The sequence below is a fragment of the Argentina silus genome (assembly GCF_951799395.1).
Source record: "Argentina silus genome assembly, chromosome: 4".
Taxonomy (NCBI): Eukaryota; Metazoa; Chordata; class Actinopteri; order Argentiniformes; family Argentinidae; genus Argentina; species Argentina silus.
Genome location: NC_139658.1, coordinates 13,069,729 through 13,086,816, shown reverse-complemented (window position 1 = coordinate 13,086,816; position 17,088 = coordinate 13,069,729). Strand labels below are relative to the sequence as shown.

The 17,088-nt window shown below is 41.5% G+C and overlaps 3 protein-coding genes across 3 annotated transcripts; all 3 read right to left on the bottom strand.

Annotated features, from left to right (window-relative positions):
* Positions 1-2,790: 2,790 nt before the first annotated feature.
* LOC310803087 (delayed-rectifier potassium channel regulatory subunit KCNS2) lies at positions 2,791-5,275 on the bottom strand (the record flags this gene model as incomplete). The annotated part of the gene is made up of 2 exons (XM_083667723.1): positions 2,791-3,288; positions 4,310-5,275. 2 exons carry the CDS (start codon positions 5,273-5,275, stop codon positions 2,791-2,793), a joined length of 1,464 nt encoding a protein of 487 aa, XP_083523849.1.
* A 4,320-nt stretch (positions 5,276-9,595) lies between these two features.
* On the bottom strand, positions 9,596-10,510 carry LOC310803086 (odorant receptor 131-2-like; the record flags this gene model as incomplete). Its single annotated transcript, XM_083667722.1, has 1 exon — positions 9,596-10,510. The coding sequence occupies one exon, from the start codon at positions 10,508-10,510 to the stop codon at positions 9,596-9,598; it is 915 nt and encodes a 304-aa protein (XP_083523848.1).
* Positions 10,511-11,263: 753 nt separating this feature from the next.
* Positions 11,264-15,123, bottom strand: LOC310803084 (odorant receptor 131-2-like; the record flags this gene model as incomplete). Its single annotated transcript, XM_083667720.1, has 2 exons — positions 11,264-11,353; positions 14,182-15,123. 2 exons carry the CDS (start codon positions 15,121-15,123, stop codon positions 11,264-11,266), a joined length of 1,032 nt encoding a protein of 343 aa, XP_083523846.1.
* Positions 15,124-17,088: the final 1,965 nt, after the last annotated feature.

The following is a 17,088-nucleotide window of genomic DNA, read 5'->3' as shown; positions in this document are numbered from 1 at the left end:
TAATTGTACTTTGTATTCAATTGAATAGTTGTGAGTGGACAGAGGATTTTCTCCAACTATTATGAAAGGCACGCTTAGTCTGGTCGAAAAGCAGGTTAAACAATTAGGCCTGTTAGAGCATCCACTGGGGGGGGCATATCGCTTGCAAATGTTTGGTAGCATCTGGATTATCTAATGAGGAGATGAGCCCCAGGTGTATACTAATTGATGCTCTGGTCGCATGGGAAATCTTGGTTGCAATTAGGATAAGCTCTTTCACACCTGTATCTGATGTAACAAGAGACAGGCTCATGGTCATCCCATTCAGAATGTTGGTGTTAATTAACCCAAGGTTTTTCCAGGATGCTGACGATATGAGGATTTTGGATTTAGGTGGACAAAATACAGTACATAATGTTGAGAGATGGGGCTGTGGAAATGTGACAACTCTCAAATTAATTGACAGCTCTTGATGCCTTTATGTCTATGATAATGAACTTTGTTACAAATGATAATGTAAATCAACCTCTGATTTTTTTAGCATTTATAAGTCATATTCTTTGAGATTCAATGGGTATATATCAAGAATTAAAATGACCACTGAACGGCAGAACAAATCTCTGATTTGTCAGGAACACATCTAATTCCATAGTACATTCTAGAAGACAGCTGAAAAAAGAATTAGACATGGGTTCAAAATAATTTGACACAAACAGTCAGCCATGTCTTAACATAACGTAACTGGGTTATTACATTACTGAGGCAATGAGAATGTCATTCCAAAATGAATGAAAACCAATGACAAGTCACACAATCAGACTGCAACCATGTGTAGTGTAGACAATATAACACTGACCAGCTATAGTGTATGTAACTGGAAGCTAATCCATGCCTTAATGTCTTTCTGAGCCCACAAAGTTGCAGCAGCAGGACGTCTCTTTATTCAGTCAGATGAATAAATCCCTAAATGTTCCAGGAGCCCAGATTGTGTTTCATTTAATGGATGCCCACACAGGACAAACCTTCCGGAAGGCTGGGTTCACAGGCCCGTCTGAAAGCATTTGCGGAGATACAGTACAGTACTATTTGGATTACAACACTAAATGGTCCAGCTACAATAGGCCATTAATGCTCACCTGCCACTGATATTGACTAAATGCAGAACTTGTCCATGCACTTTTGCTTAGCTTGTGTCATTTCTTACAATCCTGTAAGCATTCTTTACACCAGGGGAAGCTGCTCTGATAATGATAATACCTGTAAATGCTTACTGTTAAAGCCACAATCCGAAATTTGAGAAAGCAGTTTTTGTTTATATATAAATGTATATGATATACACCCATTGAATCCTGAAGAATATTACTTACATAATGCCTCATGAGCTTACCTTAACAACTGTCTTTCCCTCTTCATAACACACACTATAAGGCTGTTTTACTCCAATCTTTACAAACAACAGGAATATATACTTTATATATATTCTATATATATATATATAAACATATTTTGAAGCTATACTTTATAGCTTCAAAATATGTTTAAAACTCCTGTGTTGATGTCACAGACTGTCAGTCCTTGCACCCAGAATTCTGTCTATGAATTTGAAAGTGGTAACATTTCTCCACCCCATCCCTCAGCTTTAGAGACTGTGAGACAGTACTTTTTCAGATTAAGGACTGTGGCTTTAAATTTGTTCATTTTAGCAAGACAAGTATTTCTTATACTGTATACTGAATTACTTAGGATGATGATAAGGCAGTCTTTTTTCATCAGTGTCAGGTAGGCCATTTCCTTGTGTAGCTGCCCATTTGTCTCTGACTATAATTCAGGGAGACATTACAACACTCCAGACTCACAGTATATTATGTGCACCACTTCAACATCAGTAAATATGATCATTTGTTTTTTTATTATCAACATTGGATGAACCACTGACTGCTTGCATTAACGTAATCTAAATTGCAATTCAGATTGTGTTGTACTTTGTTGCGTTATACCTGTGTCGTAACACTATTAATTACTATTTCATAGTATTTTTGTCATTGCTTCGTACTTGCATAGTAATTACAGTACATACGGTAGTTACACAAGTAGCTTCACATATAGTGTTGCACTGGAGGGAGATCGAAGGTGGGGAGAAGTCCTTGGCTGGGATTTTAACTATTATTTTGCTTCACGAATGAAACAAAGTGTTACGCAGGTCCCCTCCATGAATATCAGGGCCTACTGTTGCAAAACCACAGCTTTTTCAAGTCTAACATGTCTAACACCTAAGAGATGTTCTCCAGTGTGAGGTGAGTCCATCAAGGTAATTCCATCGAGCATACCCAGCCTTGCTCCTGGCTAGTGTGTTAACATACAGTGGACTAGTTACATGCACTATAAGATGGAAGTAAAGCACTATACTGTATGGGAAGATGTAAGTGAAGCACTATGAAGATGGAATTGAAGTGTAAGTTCAGAAGGAGATTTGTCATGCTTGAGGAAACATTCAGCACAACATAGGAGTTAGCATAATCTTACTAGCATAAGAACTAGTAGTGGCTTGATATTGACATTATTGCATAGGCATCCATCTGCAAAACTCACATTAGAAGTATCCCAATTTTGATGAGCTCTCCTAGAAAACTCAAAGATGGCACAGGTCCTGTGTTTTCTTATGAATTGGTACCTTGCCTTAAGCTACAGGTACCAATCCAAACAGAAAATACACAAAGCATATAATCCATCACACCAGTTCATGAACTGAATACACTGTGTGTATTTTCTCTCTATTGCTTCTCTCAACAGTCCTTTGTTGAAGAAAAAGACTCAGAACTGGTAGAGCTCTTTCCTCTTCATCGTCGGCGCAGGATGATCCACATAGCTGTAATTCACTACTCCTCCCTCTTCATCATCATCATCTAGCTCTTCTAGACACTGGCTATCCCCATCCGAACCCCCATCCTCCTCCTCAGTTTCACATCGCACATTAAGCTTCCTCTTGTTGTTGTTCCTCACCGAGGCCTCCAGGGCCTTCTGCTTGCGGTAGAAGTGGGAGAACTTGTTAAAGATGATGGTGATGGGCAGCGCCACCACCAAGGTGCCCCCAAGGATGCAGCCTCCAGCGGCCAGCTTGCCGGCCACAGTGACGGGCACCACATCTCCGTAGCCCACGGTGGTCATGCTGACCGTGCCCCACCACCAGCAGGCAGGGATGGTGTCCAAACCCACGCCTTCCTCATACTCAGCTGTGTAGGCCATCCCCGAGAACACGGAGACGCCCACAGCCAGGTACAGCAGGAGGCAGCCCACCTCCCGGTAACTATGCTGCAGAGACAGACACATAATAGCTGACAGTGTAACTGCGACAGACTGACATGTACTACAGCCAGGGGCACACTATGGAGGTCAGGACAGTCTGTGTGTCACAGAGACAAACAATGGAGGACAACGTGTAACTGTGCTGCAGACAGACACAGCTGACAGCTGGAGAAACTTACAAACTGGTCTGCAGCAGGAGAATCATTGATAAGGCAATTTGCACCGAATGACTTGTAAACATTAAAACAAATTATAAACATTTGAACAATTTTTATTGATTTGTTTGTGATTATTATAACCAATATTAACATTATAATATAACCAATACAATAATAATTTGTAATATTATATCATAACCTATCATTCTAATGCATTTTATTGTGTAAGGGGATTACCGTCTGTATTGTAACATCAGGAGAATGACTTTCCTATTGGAAAGGGCAGTGGAGAGATCAAATAGAATGTCCTGTAATACGCTACCCCATAGGGAATCTCCAAAGAGATCAGAAGGCCTTCCAAGATCACCTCTGCTAAGTCTATCAATTATGTAATACATGCTACAAAATAGCATCCAAAATTTAGCACACTGCTTAAACAGATAGAATCGATAGTGTGAGTCTTGAATCTAACTATGTATCAAGATACACAGGCAGAATGAAAATCTCTTAAATGTGCTATATACATGTAAATTAACAATATGAACAATAAAAATGTGATATGATCCATGCTGTTCAGAGTAATATAGTAAATAATGATACATGCCACTATGTGATATGATCTATGCTGTTCAGAGTTATACATTTTAGATCATGGTTCATAATAATTTGTGATATAATCCATACAATTCAATATGTTGATATGTGATATGTGATTTGATCCATGCTGTTGCCACAATACTGGAGCGTGACAGAGTAGTGTAACACAGTAGTGTGGTATGTATGTATGTATGTATGTATGTATGTGTGTGTGTGTGTGTGTGTGTGTGCGTGTGCGTGTGCGTGTGCATGTGTGTGTCAGCAGGGCTCACCCGAAGCGTAGCACCTAGTGACCGGAGGCCTGTGGAGTGTCTGGCCAGCTTCAGCACCCTGAAGATCCTCATGAGACGGAACACCTGCACCAACTTGCCCAGGTCGCCCAGCTCCGACTCACTGCCCAGCGCCAGGTCAAACACCAGCGTGATGTATATGGGCACCACCGACACGATGTCGATGATGTTGAGCGGGTGGCGGAAGAACTTGCGCCTGTTGGGCGCCAAGATCATGCGCATCACCACCTCGAAGGTGAACCAGCAGATGCAGAAGAGTTCCAACACGTGCATGGTAGGGTCCTCCACCAGTTTCCCGTCCTCGTCGAAGTGCTGGTACTCCGGAATGCTGTTGATGCATATGGTAGTGATGGAGGTGAGCACAACTATGATGGAGAGCAGGCTGAACAACTTGCTGGGGATGGAGTAGCCCGGGTTCTCCAGAGTCAACCACAGACACTTCCTGATCCCACCGCAGCGCATGTCCTGGAAGTGTTGGATGTCCCTGTTGAGATCGGAGATCTCATCCACCGACTCGTCCACACTGCTGACGTCACTGTCCTCGTCCCAGCTCTTACGGTGGCTCTCCAGCTTGCGGTCGTGGTAGCGGTAGCTGCAGCAAGTGTCCAGGAAGAACTCGTTGATACCCCAGTACTCGATCTCCTGGCAGAAGGAGAAGACACACAGCTCGTCCATGATGTGGAGCTTTCCCGTCTGGTAGAAGTGCAGCACGTAGGGGAAGAGACCCGGGTTGCGGTCGAAGTAGAACTCCTTCTGCTGGACGTCATAGTCGTCGCAGACCTGCAAGATGGCCTCCTCGGACTCGCAAGCCAGCAGGCGGCCCAGGCGGGTTTCGGGGAATTTACGCAGGGTGCTGGAGCACAGGCTGCGTTTCAGGCCGCCAACGTTGACGTGCACCAGGGGGTCCTCAGGTTCCTGTACCCAGCTTGGGAGACTCTCGTTCACCATGGTGGTGGTCCCTCACTGAATGTCAGAGAAGCCATCTTTAATAATCACTCTACTGCCTTGCACTAAACATTCTATACATCTCAAATAGTATCAAGATTTCAATAAAAACATGGGAAAACACAGGATCACAATTTCTTTTATGTTCCTATTCCTATTCTTTATGAGAGCAATTATTTTAGGCCAAAGTCTACCCTGATAATCTGTAATATTTAGGTTCTGTTTCTATTGGCTCTTTGTCTTTGGTCTGTAGAGCCACTGATTCTTTCGAGAGGGAAAAAGGTTTCCACTTATGCAATTTGGTTTTCTCAGGTGAGGTACATATGCAGTATGGGAAAGTTAAAAAGGTAATACCATTTTATTGCACAAAGTGGGAATAGTTTCAGGTTGCAGGTGCTAACCTAATGCAGATGCCATCTGGGTCTCTGCAGAGCAATTCTATACAGATTAGTCTCTCTCCCACAGCATGCTTTCCACTTAACACAAACCAGAGAACCTATAGCTAATTCTCAGAATTTCCTATGGTGGCACTCAGTAGTCCGGAAGCTTAGCTGGGAAATGTTGCAGTGAAAAAGAGCGGGTAATGTAGGTGGATTAAATACATTTGACCTAAAGGTAATTATTCTCTTGTTTGACTAACACCATATGCTTGCATTTACCTCATACTGTATCGATCGAGTGATAGACTTCTGATTTATTGCAACAGATTGCAACAGATGAATATACTGAAATAGACAAGGGGTTTCTTTGCGCCTTGTGCTGCTGCAAGGTATAAATGGAGCGCTGTAAACACCTTTGGCATTGAATGGTTCTGCTAACGGGGTTCTCACGCTAGCCACAGGGTCCTGTCTTTTCATACCAGCAGCTGTAAGCAGCGCAAAGGTCGATTGTATTTGTGAAACTATCCTTCCTATAGGTATACCCAAATTAACAGCGCTCCTAAGAATGTGCTTTAAGAAGTTTAAGGCCATACACAATGAATCCGAAAAAATCAACAGCGTTTTTTTTTAAGTCGTCTGTTCATTCAAATGTGGCACACAAAAAAAACTTTTAGCCAATACTTGAATACACGAATTATTGTTATTTTCTCACAAATATCATAATATATTACTGTAGTCTAGGCTACTGAGTAATTAATCGAAGAACGCTCTCTCTTGGGAATTGCCATACGCATATAGAAATAGTCAATCTATAATTTAGAACTAACAAGGGGCTCTCAATTTAAAATCACAGCACTGGAAAATGTCCATTACAACTGTAGATCTAGACGAAAAAATAAATAATATATTTACTTTAGTTCAGGTTATTCACATTGAGATTAAAAATATATTTTTCAATTGCGACCTGTTACAATAGGGAAAAAAAGACGTACATAAATTAAACATAATATTAAAAAGCAATTACATTCTTCCTTATAAGTCCATCATCATTGCTCGAAAAACATTTATGTTTTTTAAGTCAATCCAGGTTTGGGGGCATGCATGGTAACTAAAAGCAGTCTTTCAGAGTTCTGCAGCTACGTGAGGTGTATTTAAAGTTATCCAGTCTTGCGACCTACTGCCGTAATTTGTTGTTCTAAAATTAGGTTAGTGATGCAAGGTATGATGGAAGCTTCTCTAGGATCGCGTCGTAAACAAGTGCCTTGTAACGCAAACCAACATAGGCAGTGCTGATCCCTTTTTGTGGACAGAGATGACCATCCCACTTTCTCATATAGAATACAGTAATGGGTGTGGAAGTTGTCTCCCTAATAAAACGTAGGGCACTGTGGTAGACAGCATCAGGATAGAGGCAGCTGCACGTCCATATCACATCCCCATAGCCAAGAACAGACACAAATGTTGATTGGACAATTGCTTTTCTATTGTTGACAGAAAGTGCAGGCTTTGTGGTAATGTAAGAAGAGGAAACTTTCAAATAACATTACACTGGCTGCATATCAAAGTTGTCGCATTGTAATCAATCGTATACTTTTGTTTACAAGTATTATAATCACGGACATGAAGTGCAATATTTTGCGATATTTTGTGACGGCACTCACCTGAAGGTGATAGTTTTTGTTCTTGTTCTTTTTGTTCTGTCCAGAAACAACTTCCAACGTTAGTCTATCCCATGACAAGTTTGAGAGACTATATTTATCCAAGGCTAAACTCACTCCTCAATACCTCTGAATAACAGAACATGTTGATGTTTTCCCCGTTCGTTTCATGTTCTCACAATCTCATAGAAGGTTGGAATGCAGACACCCTCGTCTTCTTCTCTCCACGTTCAGTGTATTGTCTTGGAAGAGCGCTATCTCATCTTCATTATTATAATCACACATGGAGTGACCATCGGCATTTTACGTCAATTTCCGCCAGCGATCGTGTGTGTGTGATCATGTTACGGCATCATCCGCATCGCCCTTCTCTCCAAATCGCACATATCCGATCATCTGAGCAACGCACCAAGCAACAGGCCGACCCACGCGTATGCACGATGTTCAACACCTGGGTGCAAGAACAACATTTACTAATAACCTAAGCTGATTTCTCTCTTTTTATAAAATAATACATCTGTTATATCTGATTGCATGTATTCTACTGGTCCCAGTTTTCAGTGTGTAAAACATATAGTTTATTTCTTTGAGACATAATTTAGACCTATACCAGAAAAAAAACGCTCATGATTGTATTCTTACCTGGAAATGTGGTCGAGAAATATGTTTTTGTTTTAGTCTACTGGCACTTTATAACTGTAAATAATATGAAAATATGAATTGTTGCTAAACAGTATCAACGCAATATCTAATGCAGTATCTAATGCAATAATTGTGTGTATGGTAAATGTCTTGAAACTTCACAATTCAGCAATAACATGTTGATTCTTCTTGCATTAGATTCCTTATAATTGGCACATTTGTGAATAATATACATTGCTTATTTGCTCTGGAACATTCACACTTTTTGATGGACTATAGTGACATCAGCTCAGCCATTGCAGCAGATGAGCATCCAACACACCTAATTTACTTATTGACCCCACTGAAAACCCAAAAATCAGTATCAGGAAATCATCATTCTATACACTGATGATGCATTTCTGTTAGAAGACAACGCCCTCTGGTGTAAAAAAAAATAAATGCTTCAGGACAAAATATCAATTTAACCCTTAGATACCTGGACCCAATTTTCCTTGCATGAAAATGAAGCTGTGATTATGACTGCCCAAGGACCCCCAAATAACAAATATCTTCATGTCTCTATGGCTTTTTAAATTATTTAATTTATTAACTTTTTTTTTTTTTTTTTTTTTTTTACAAATATAGGCAGTTCTAGACTATGGATTTTCAGCTTTTGAGCCACAAACATATGATTTTATGCAAAAGCCTATGCAAAGAATGAAAGTGTGATTACAGTCCTTAATGCCTGATGTTGTATATATACAACATTTACATTTCAAGTGACTATACCGTCACAAAAATGTATATCTTTCTTAGAAAATGTACTCTGGACATTTTTCAGAAAATAACGTACAAGACTCTTTCAGAGGAGCAGCATTTCTCTGTTTACAGACTTGTGATTTCTGGACTTGTACATTTTTCGGAGAAAATCTTTTTCAAGAGAGTACTTTCCTTTTGTGAATTGATCATGCACATACATTTTACCCGGAAATACATTGTTGCCTATATGTAACATTGGGCATTAAAGGGTTAATACTTCTAAGGAGCCTATCACATACAGTACCGCACAAATGATCATCATCTTTACAATGTGAAGGCAGATTCCAGAATCCAAGATTCCAGAATCATAATCACACTAGAGAGAATCAGCATTGAAGCAGCGTTCTGAAGTGAGAGCTGTAAACCAAGCCTAAAGTAAAGTATTAATTCTAAGTTGTAGTTCTGCAGCTCTAAACCCCTACGCACTGAGACACAATGGTGCATTCTATACACGAATATGGAACTTCAGTGGCCCACTGTATGGAGTCTAGCTTGATTTAACTCTTGCATGTTTCATTTGTAGCTGTTTCTTTGATTAAATCATTTTTGTGAGTTCTTCCCCTCATCCTTTCTTCAGTATCAAATGGAGTGAATGATGATGTAGCCTAGATGTAGTCTCACATTGTCCAATGGTGTAATCTCTCCCTCTTACTTCGATATCAGGGTGACCCCCACCCCACCTTACCCCACCCCACCCTACCTGACGTTGCCTTTGAGTAGGTCCATTGTTTATTATTCTTGTAAAGGAACATTTATCATTCTTGAACAAAAATCAATATGCTTTACCCAATATAAGAGATACTTTCCCTACCCCTACCAACTGTTTGGAATTCATATGAGCCTCAGTTTACCTTATTTGGGCAGCACAGTTTGCACGAGAAATAAACTCTCAGGTATCTGGCAAACTTCTGATCTCTCACCCCATAGATCAGTGGGCTGAGGAGGCGTGGCAGAACATTAGTGAACAGGAAGTTGGAGAACAGAATGGTGGCCCGGTTGTTTGGGAAGTACTGCAGGAGAATCATGTTGGTCAGAGGGTTGAAGTACGACAGCATAAATATCAAGAGCTGGATCCCGTGCAACAGTATGGTGTTATGAGCCTTCCTAGACGACGCCTGGTCTGTCGTGGCCGCTTTGGCCGCGTACAACACCTTAAAATACGTCACAATCAAAGTCAGAAATACAAATGATAGGTTAATAACCTGGACCGCTGTGGTTTTAGCCTTATGATACGGTGAGCTAAAAACACCAAGGGCATAACACATAGCAACTGAGGAGAAGATGGTTAACGGTTGAGTTGCAAGCACTATGATGATGTCAGTGAGTCCAGGAATGACCGCCATGGCCCAGATGAGGCAGATGAGGATGTAGGTCCTGCGGACTGTACAGATCTGAGAGTGATGAAGAGGTTTACACACTGCAATGTACCTTTCTAAGGCCATGCCTGCCAGGTTCAGAGGACTGTTATAATTGGTCGTACTGCTAATGAGCAGTAGCATGCAGCACAAGGAAATGTCCATGAATGGCACGGTATAGCTCAAGATCTGTAAAGCCATGGAGAAAGAGAGCATGATCATGTCATTGATCACCAGGTGAATGTAGAGGATATACCTGGGGTCCCGGTAGAATAACTCACTCTTGCAGAAAATGTACACAAACATTCCGTTAATATAGTTGATGATCACACCCAGAGTGAACGTGATGAAGTTTTTGATGAAAGCCTCGCTGAACTGGTCCTGTCTTATTGTGAAGTTCATTACTCATCAACTGTTGAGAACTCTACCTGGCAAACACATAATAACATCATGTACAGAACAATTAAAAAGATTATGGTTGAATGTCAGAGTAGACTAGACAAGGCTGGCTATGACCACACTGAAACACACCTGATCAACCTCAAAGCGTTGGATGAGCACAGAATACAGTAAACCGGCTGCAGCTGTAGTTGATAGTTGATCAGAGTCTTTTCTCTGTTAGTGTTGCCACTCTATATCCCAATGACGAGACAGGCAGACGACGCAGACAGACGGTCCTCCTCGTGCCTATCTGGCTAGGCTGTGAGAAGGAGAGGCAAAGCTACTTGTTTATATAGATGCATTCTGTTATTTTGTGGTGAGACAAGCTCCTCTTGGGAAATGCTGAGATCAGTGAAAGAATAGAGCAGAGGATGGGGGGGAGGGCAGTGCATGATCATTAATGATGATATTTTAATAGATGGTACTATGTTACTATGACTGGGATGTTCATAGACAAATGTCGCAAAGTTCTTCAACAATACTAAACATTATAAACAATAATACATTATAAACAATATGAACTAACCTTGAACCATAGACCCCCAAAAAGCAAGCCATGCAAAAAAAAAAAAAAGCATTGGGCACAATGACAAGGAAAAACTCCCTGGGAGGAAAAAACCTTGAGAGGAACCAGACTCTAAGGGGGACCCATCCTCCTCTGGCTGATCAGTGCTGAAAAGTAATGTGGAATGTGGTGTCGTGTGGTGCAAGAGTTCATGGGTCCATAGTGAAGGGCTGCCTCCTGGTGGGACCAGGGATGGTGGGACCCTGGATGGACCCACTCGGATGGTTCTCTAGTTTAGCCTGGAGACCAACAAGGATTGTTTAACATTGTTTAACAGACAATGCTGGGGCTGGCTGACAGAGAGAGGATGCTGGCCGGCCTAGAGAACGCTACAGGTCGAAGAACAGAGGTTGGAGGACATAGATGAGCACATGTCACTCTGGGGCTTAACAGACACACATGCTGACACTTACATGTTAATACTGCATTCACGCAGTCATGTTGCTAGCCTAGTTAGCCTATCTTTTCCCCTAGACAACGAAGCTGTGGTAGTTTTAGGGCAGACAGTGGGCTAGTTCATAATAGCAGTCCCACTCCTTCCGTAATTTCACATTCATTCAAACAGTTGGAATATTTGACAGGTTGACAGATGAGAGGGATGACAGGACAGAAGAGGCCCAGCAGGGCTTGAACCCACAACCTTCAGGAGTGGATATACTGTATGTGCACTATTGTCAGGAGTGTTACAATTAACTACGTGTTCAAATGAAAGGCGACTTATGTTTTGGTACCCCAGGCACACTAGAATAATATTTTTCTGCGGTAAAGCATGTATTTTGACAATCTTCTAAGAACCCATGAAAGGAAATATGCCTCTGATGGCACAGTTATATCCACTCTGCAACAAATGTTTTGACAGGTTAAGATAATAACTTTTGAAGGCCACATGTGCCAAGTTTCACGGAAACAAAATTGATACTACGGTAACCCTTTATTTTACAGCCCTGTTTCAGCGGGTATTTACCTAGTATTTACTGAGAAACAACTTGGTACAGTAGGCAGGGGTTTAATACGTGCACACCAACATTTCAGAGAGGTACGCCGCTGTCCCGCCGCTGTGGCAAATTCACGATATGAAGTGCTGCTGAAAGCCACCACAAGGTGGTGATAAGAGCTGTGAAGGATGCCATATGCGTCTTGCACTTGCAAACACCCATGTTTGTTTATATTTGTCAGGGCGCATTTGACAGTGTGCACAAACAATAACCACCATTGGATTATTATTATTTAATCACTAATGAGCTCACATGTAAAGTGATACATTGTGAATTGCTACATTGCGAACGGAGGATGATCTCACATGAGAAGGTATACCATTGTCAGAGCCACTGGGCAGTTTTAATGTAGCCACTAATGTTTTGAAGCTAATATACAGTATCAAGGAAAGGAAAAGATGTGAGGGGGCTACAGTGAGGGGGGGTGTTGCCTGAAATGTTACGAGGGGGGTGAAGGGGGGTGTGTGTTGCATATCACATGTTAGCATGCAAGCAATTCTTGTGACTGTTGACGGGAGAATAGTATGAGTTAGTATGAGTGCAAAGCATGAAATGATCAGATCTCAGGTTTATGACACAAGGCCTATAAACAGCTCTGATAAGCGTTGCATATATTTGTCAGTATGTCAATCCCAACTCATCCAATCGTGCGCTACAATCTACAGTAGCAGGCGCCTACGTCACCGCACACTACCACACAAAGTGATGTGAGATGGGGATGGAGTAAGGTAGCATCCCCCTCACATACATTTGTTGGATATCCAATACAGGAAAAACTTAAAATAAAGTAAAACAATTACTATATACAAGCTAGACCAACCTTTTTAGCCTACTGAGGCTATGACAAAGAGAATGGTTTGGTATGGTATCAGATAGATTGGCAAAATCAAGTTTATTATACCAGCTCATGAATTGCAGAGATGATGAGTGGAAATGGTTTAAATATCAGGTTATTTTAAGGAGGACCAAGCAATGGGACCAACTCTTCTACTATCATACCATGTCATACTGGGGTTTCTCTGCGCTTTTTATTTTATCGCAGTCTGACATGAATAAGTGCGAGTCTGCTTTAATAATGTAACAGAAGCATTACAGAATGAAGTTTGAAATTTTCATGCGATACAGCAGTAAGGATGTTGGGTTTCAGTGGGATTGAGGCAGGATAGAAAAGTAGTCTACAGTTGTTATCATGTACAATAGTGCATTCTATACACTAATATGGATCTTCAGTGGCCCACTGTATTGAGTCTAATTTGATTTAACTCTTGCATGTTTCATTTGTTGCATGTTACTTTTATTAAATAATTTTTTGGGAGTTCCACCCCTCATACATTTCCTTGCTTTCATCTCTTGCATTCACTCTTCTTACTACTATACGAGGGCAATGTGAGTGGGAGACTGGAGATCTCGGCTATCCTAGATTTCTCTTTGGTTGCTTGATATAAATGCAATGTTCATTGCATCACTGAACACCTCAGAGAAAATACTTTTTATTGTACATATTCTTTAATAGGCTTTTAATCAGTTAATGTAGATGTACAGGAGGAGTTGGTATAGCAGACCTTGGTTGAAATTCTACTTGAATTATGAATACTGAGCATTTGCTTGGGTCTGCCTGGAGTGCCAGATGGGCAGGGTTTGCAAATTTGGGACAATTCGACAATGAAACAACAAAAAGAACAACCATACAACAAATACACACACGATAAAAGCCAGAGGATATATTACATAATGTCACAGTCATCATGATAGGCCAGGAAATGCAGCATGTGCTAATGTGCAGTTGTCATGAGAATAATAAATAGCAATACATACTTGTACATTTCTCAAAATTGGGGAGAGCATCACAACTGTTGACCATGTTGTTACACATTGATTCAGTAATTCATTTTTAATAACTTAGAACTGGAGATTTGTACATTGGTGGAATAGTTGTTTTAACAGGGACACACCACAACACAATGCTATGTTGCCTTTGAACAGGTACTGTACATCGTTTATCATTCTTGTACATACTTTTTTTTAGCATTCAATAAGCTTTACCCACTTTGAGATGCTTTCCCTACTCCTACCAACTGTTTGGAATTCACATGAGCCTGAGTTGGCCTTATCTGGGCAGCACATAGTTTACTTGAGAAATAAACTCTCAGGTATCTGGCAAACTTCTGATCTCTCACCCCATAGATCAGTGGGCTGAGGAGGCGTGGCAGAATGTTAGTGAACAGAAAGTTGGAGAACAGAATGGTGGTCCGGTTGTTTGGGAAGTACTGCAGGAGAATCATGCTGGTCAGAGGGTTGAGGTACGACAGCATAAATATCAAGAGCTGGATCCCGTGCAACAGTATGGTGTTACGAGCCTTCCTAGCCGACGCCTGGTCTGTCGTGGCCGCTTTGGCCGCGTACAACACCTTAAAATACGTCACAATCAAAGTCAGAAATACAAATGATAGGTTAATAATCTGGACCGCTGTGGTTTTAGCCTTATGATACGGTGAGCTAAAAACACCAAGGGCATAACACATAGCAGCTGAGGAGAAGATGGTTAACGGTTGAGTTGCAAGCACTATGATGATGTCAGTGAGTCCAGGAATGACCGCCACGGCCCAGATGAGGCAGATGAGGATGTAGGTCCTGCGGACTGTACAGATCTGAGAGTGATGAAGAGGTTTACACACTGCAATGTACCTTTCTAAGGCCATGCCTGCCAGGTTCAGAGGACTGTTATAATTGGTCGTACTGCTAATGAGCAGTAGCATGCAACACAAGGACATGTCCATGAACGGCACGGTATAGCACAAGATATGTAAAGCCACGGAGACAGAGAGCATGATCATGTCGTTTATCACCAGGTGAATGTAGAGGATATACCTGGGGTCCCGGTAGAATAACTCACTCTTGCAGAAAGTGTACACAAACGTTCCATTGATATAGTTGATGATCACACCCAGAGTGAACGTGATGAAGTTTTTGATGAAAGCCTCGCTGAACTGGTCCTGTCTTATTGTGAAGTTCATTACTCATCAACTGTTGAGAACTCTACCTGGCAAACACATAATAACATCACGTACAGAAATAAATTAACAATAAATAAATTAATACAATAAAAGATTATGTAATGACTGTAGACCAAGGCAGAGGACTCAATCGCACGACTCGGGACAAAAGCTTAATCCAAAAGAATAATCCTTTAATTCCAGAAAAAGGGTTCGGTACACTGGTAGACAATTCGTAGAGAGTCAGATATCCAAAAAGGGGTAGGCAAGGCAGGCTATGGTACACAGGTAGTCAGACAAACAGGAGGCAGATAATCCAACAGGGTAAAGGCAAAAGGCAAACTCTGAAAAACTAACAAAGATTAAAAACCAGGAAGACAAGAAATCACTATAAAAATTGCTGGGACGTTTTGACACTAAGGCACAAAGACAAACTGGCAACGAGACAGGGGAACACACAGACTAAATACACTGGGAATGATGATGAGGAACAGGTGAATCCAGTCAGGGCGGGGTAGACGATCACACAGGCGGGAAACACACAAGGGCAGGTAGTGAAGTGTCTGGAACGAGAGATAAGGTGAGAGACACAAAAATAACCAGGGAACAATAAATGAATAACATGAAACACAGACAAACAAACTAATGAACAAGACAAGACGTAACAGATTATGGGTGAATGTCAGAGTGGACTAGACTAGACTGGCTATGACCACACTGAAACACACCTAATCAACATCAAAGAGTTGTATGAGCACAGAATATAGTATACCGGCTGCAGCTGTAGTTGATAGTTGATCAGAGTCTTTTCTCTCTTAGTGTTGACACTCCATATCCCAATGATGAGACAGGCAGACGGCACAGACAGACAGACAGTCCTCCTTGTGCCTATCTGGCAAGGCTGTGAGAAGAAGAGGCAAAGCTACTGGTTTATATAGATGCATTCTGTTATTTTGTGGTGAGACAAGCTCTTTTGGGAAATGCTGAGATCAACAAAGAGAGAAGGGGGAGTGGGGCTGTGGATACCTGTTACAATGCAAGGAATGTTCTAATCATGCTGTTGAAGCACACCTCTCTCGTCAGGGCTGGAAGGGGTTTTGCATTGTTCAATATGTAATGAACACAGAGTGAACTAGAGACTACATAACTGACTCCCCACCCCGTAACCCCAAGCAGTGTTGCTCATGCGTCCCTTACTGTCAGGTGTACTTCCTGCCTGAAGGATATATAAGATGCCTGTGCTCACTCTCTTCCACTTCTCAACCAAGTCACTTCAGTCAACCAACCCAATGTATTTGTATAGCACTTTTTACATAGACAAATGTCCCAAAGTGCTTCACAACGAGAACAATACTAAACATTATAAACAACAATACAATATAAACAATATGCAACTAACACTGAAACATTGACCCCCAAAAAGCAAGCCAAGCAAAAACCTCCCCAGAGGGGAGAAAAACACAGGGCATAGTGGCAAGGAAAAACTCCCTGGGAGGAAGAAACCTTGAGAGGAACCAGACTCCAAGGTATGCCTCTGGTGGCACAGTTATATCCGCTCTGCAGCAAATGTTTTGACAGCATTAGATCATAACCTTTGTAGGCTACATATGAAAAAAGTGGAAAGTTGTTGACTGGCCAAGTCAATCTCCAGATTTAAATCCTATTGAACATGCATTTAATTTGCTGAAAAGGAGACTTAAGGCAAAATGTCCCAAAACAAACAACAACTGAAGATGGCTGCAGTACAGGTCTGGCACCAGAGTATCACCAGAGAAGATACCCAGTGTCTGGTGGGGTCAATGGGTCTCAGACTTCAGGCAGTTATTGCATGCAAAGGATTGTCTATCAAATAGAGGAATTTTAGATAGAGAGCTGTCACAGAGAATGCAGCTAATGTCAGATCTAACGCTGGAGAAAGGTATCAGGATAGCGCGGCAACAGGAAACGATCAAAGGGCAGATCACTGAGCAGGGCACTTGCGGAGCT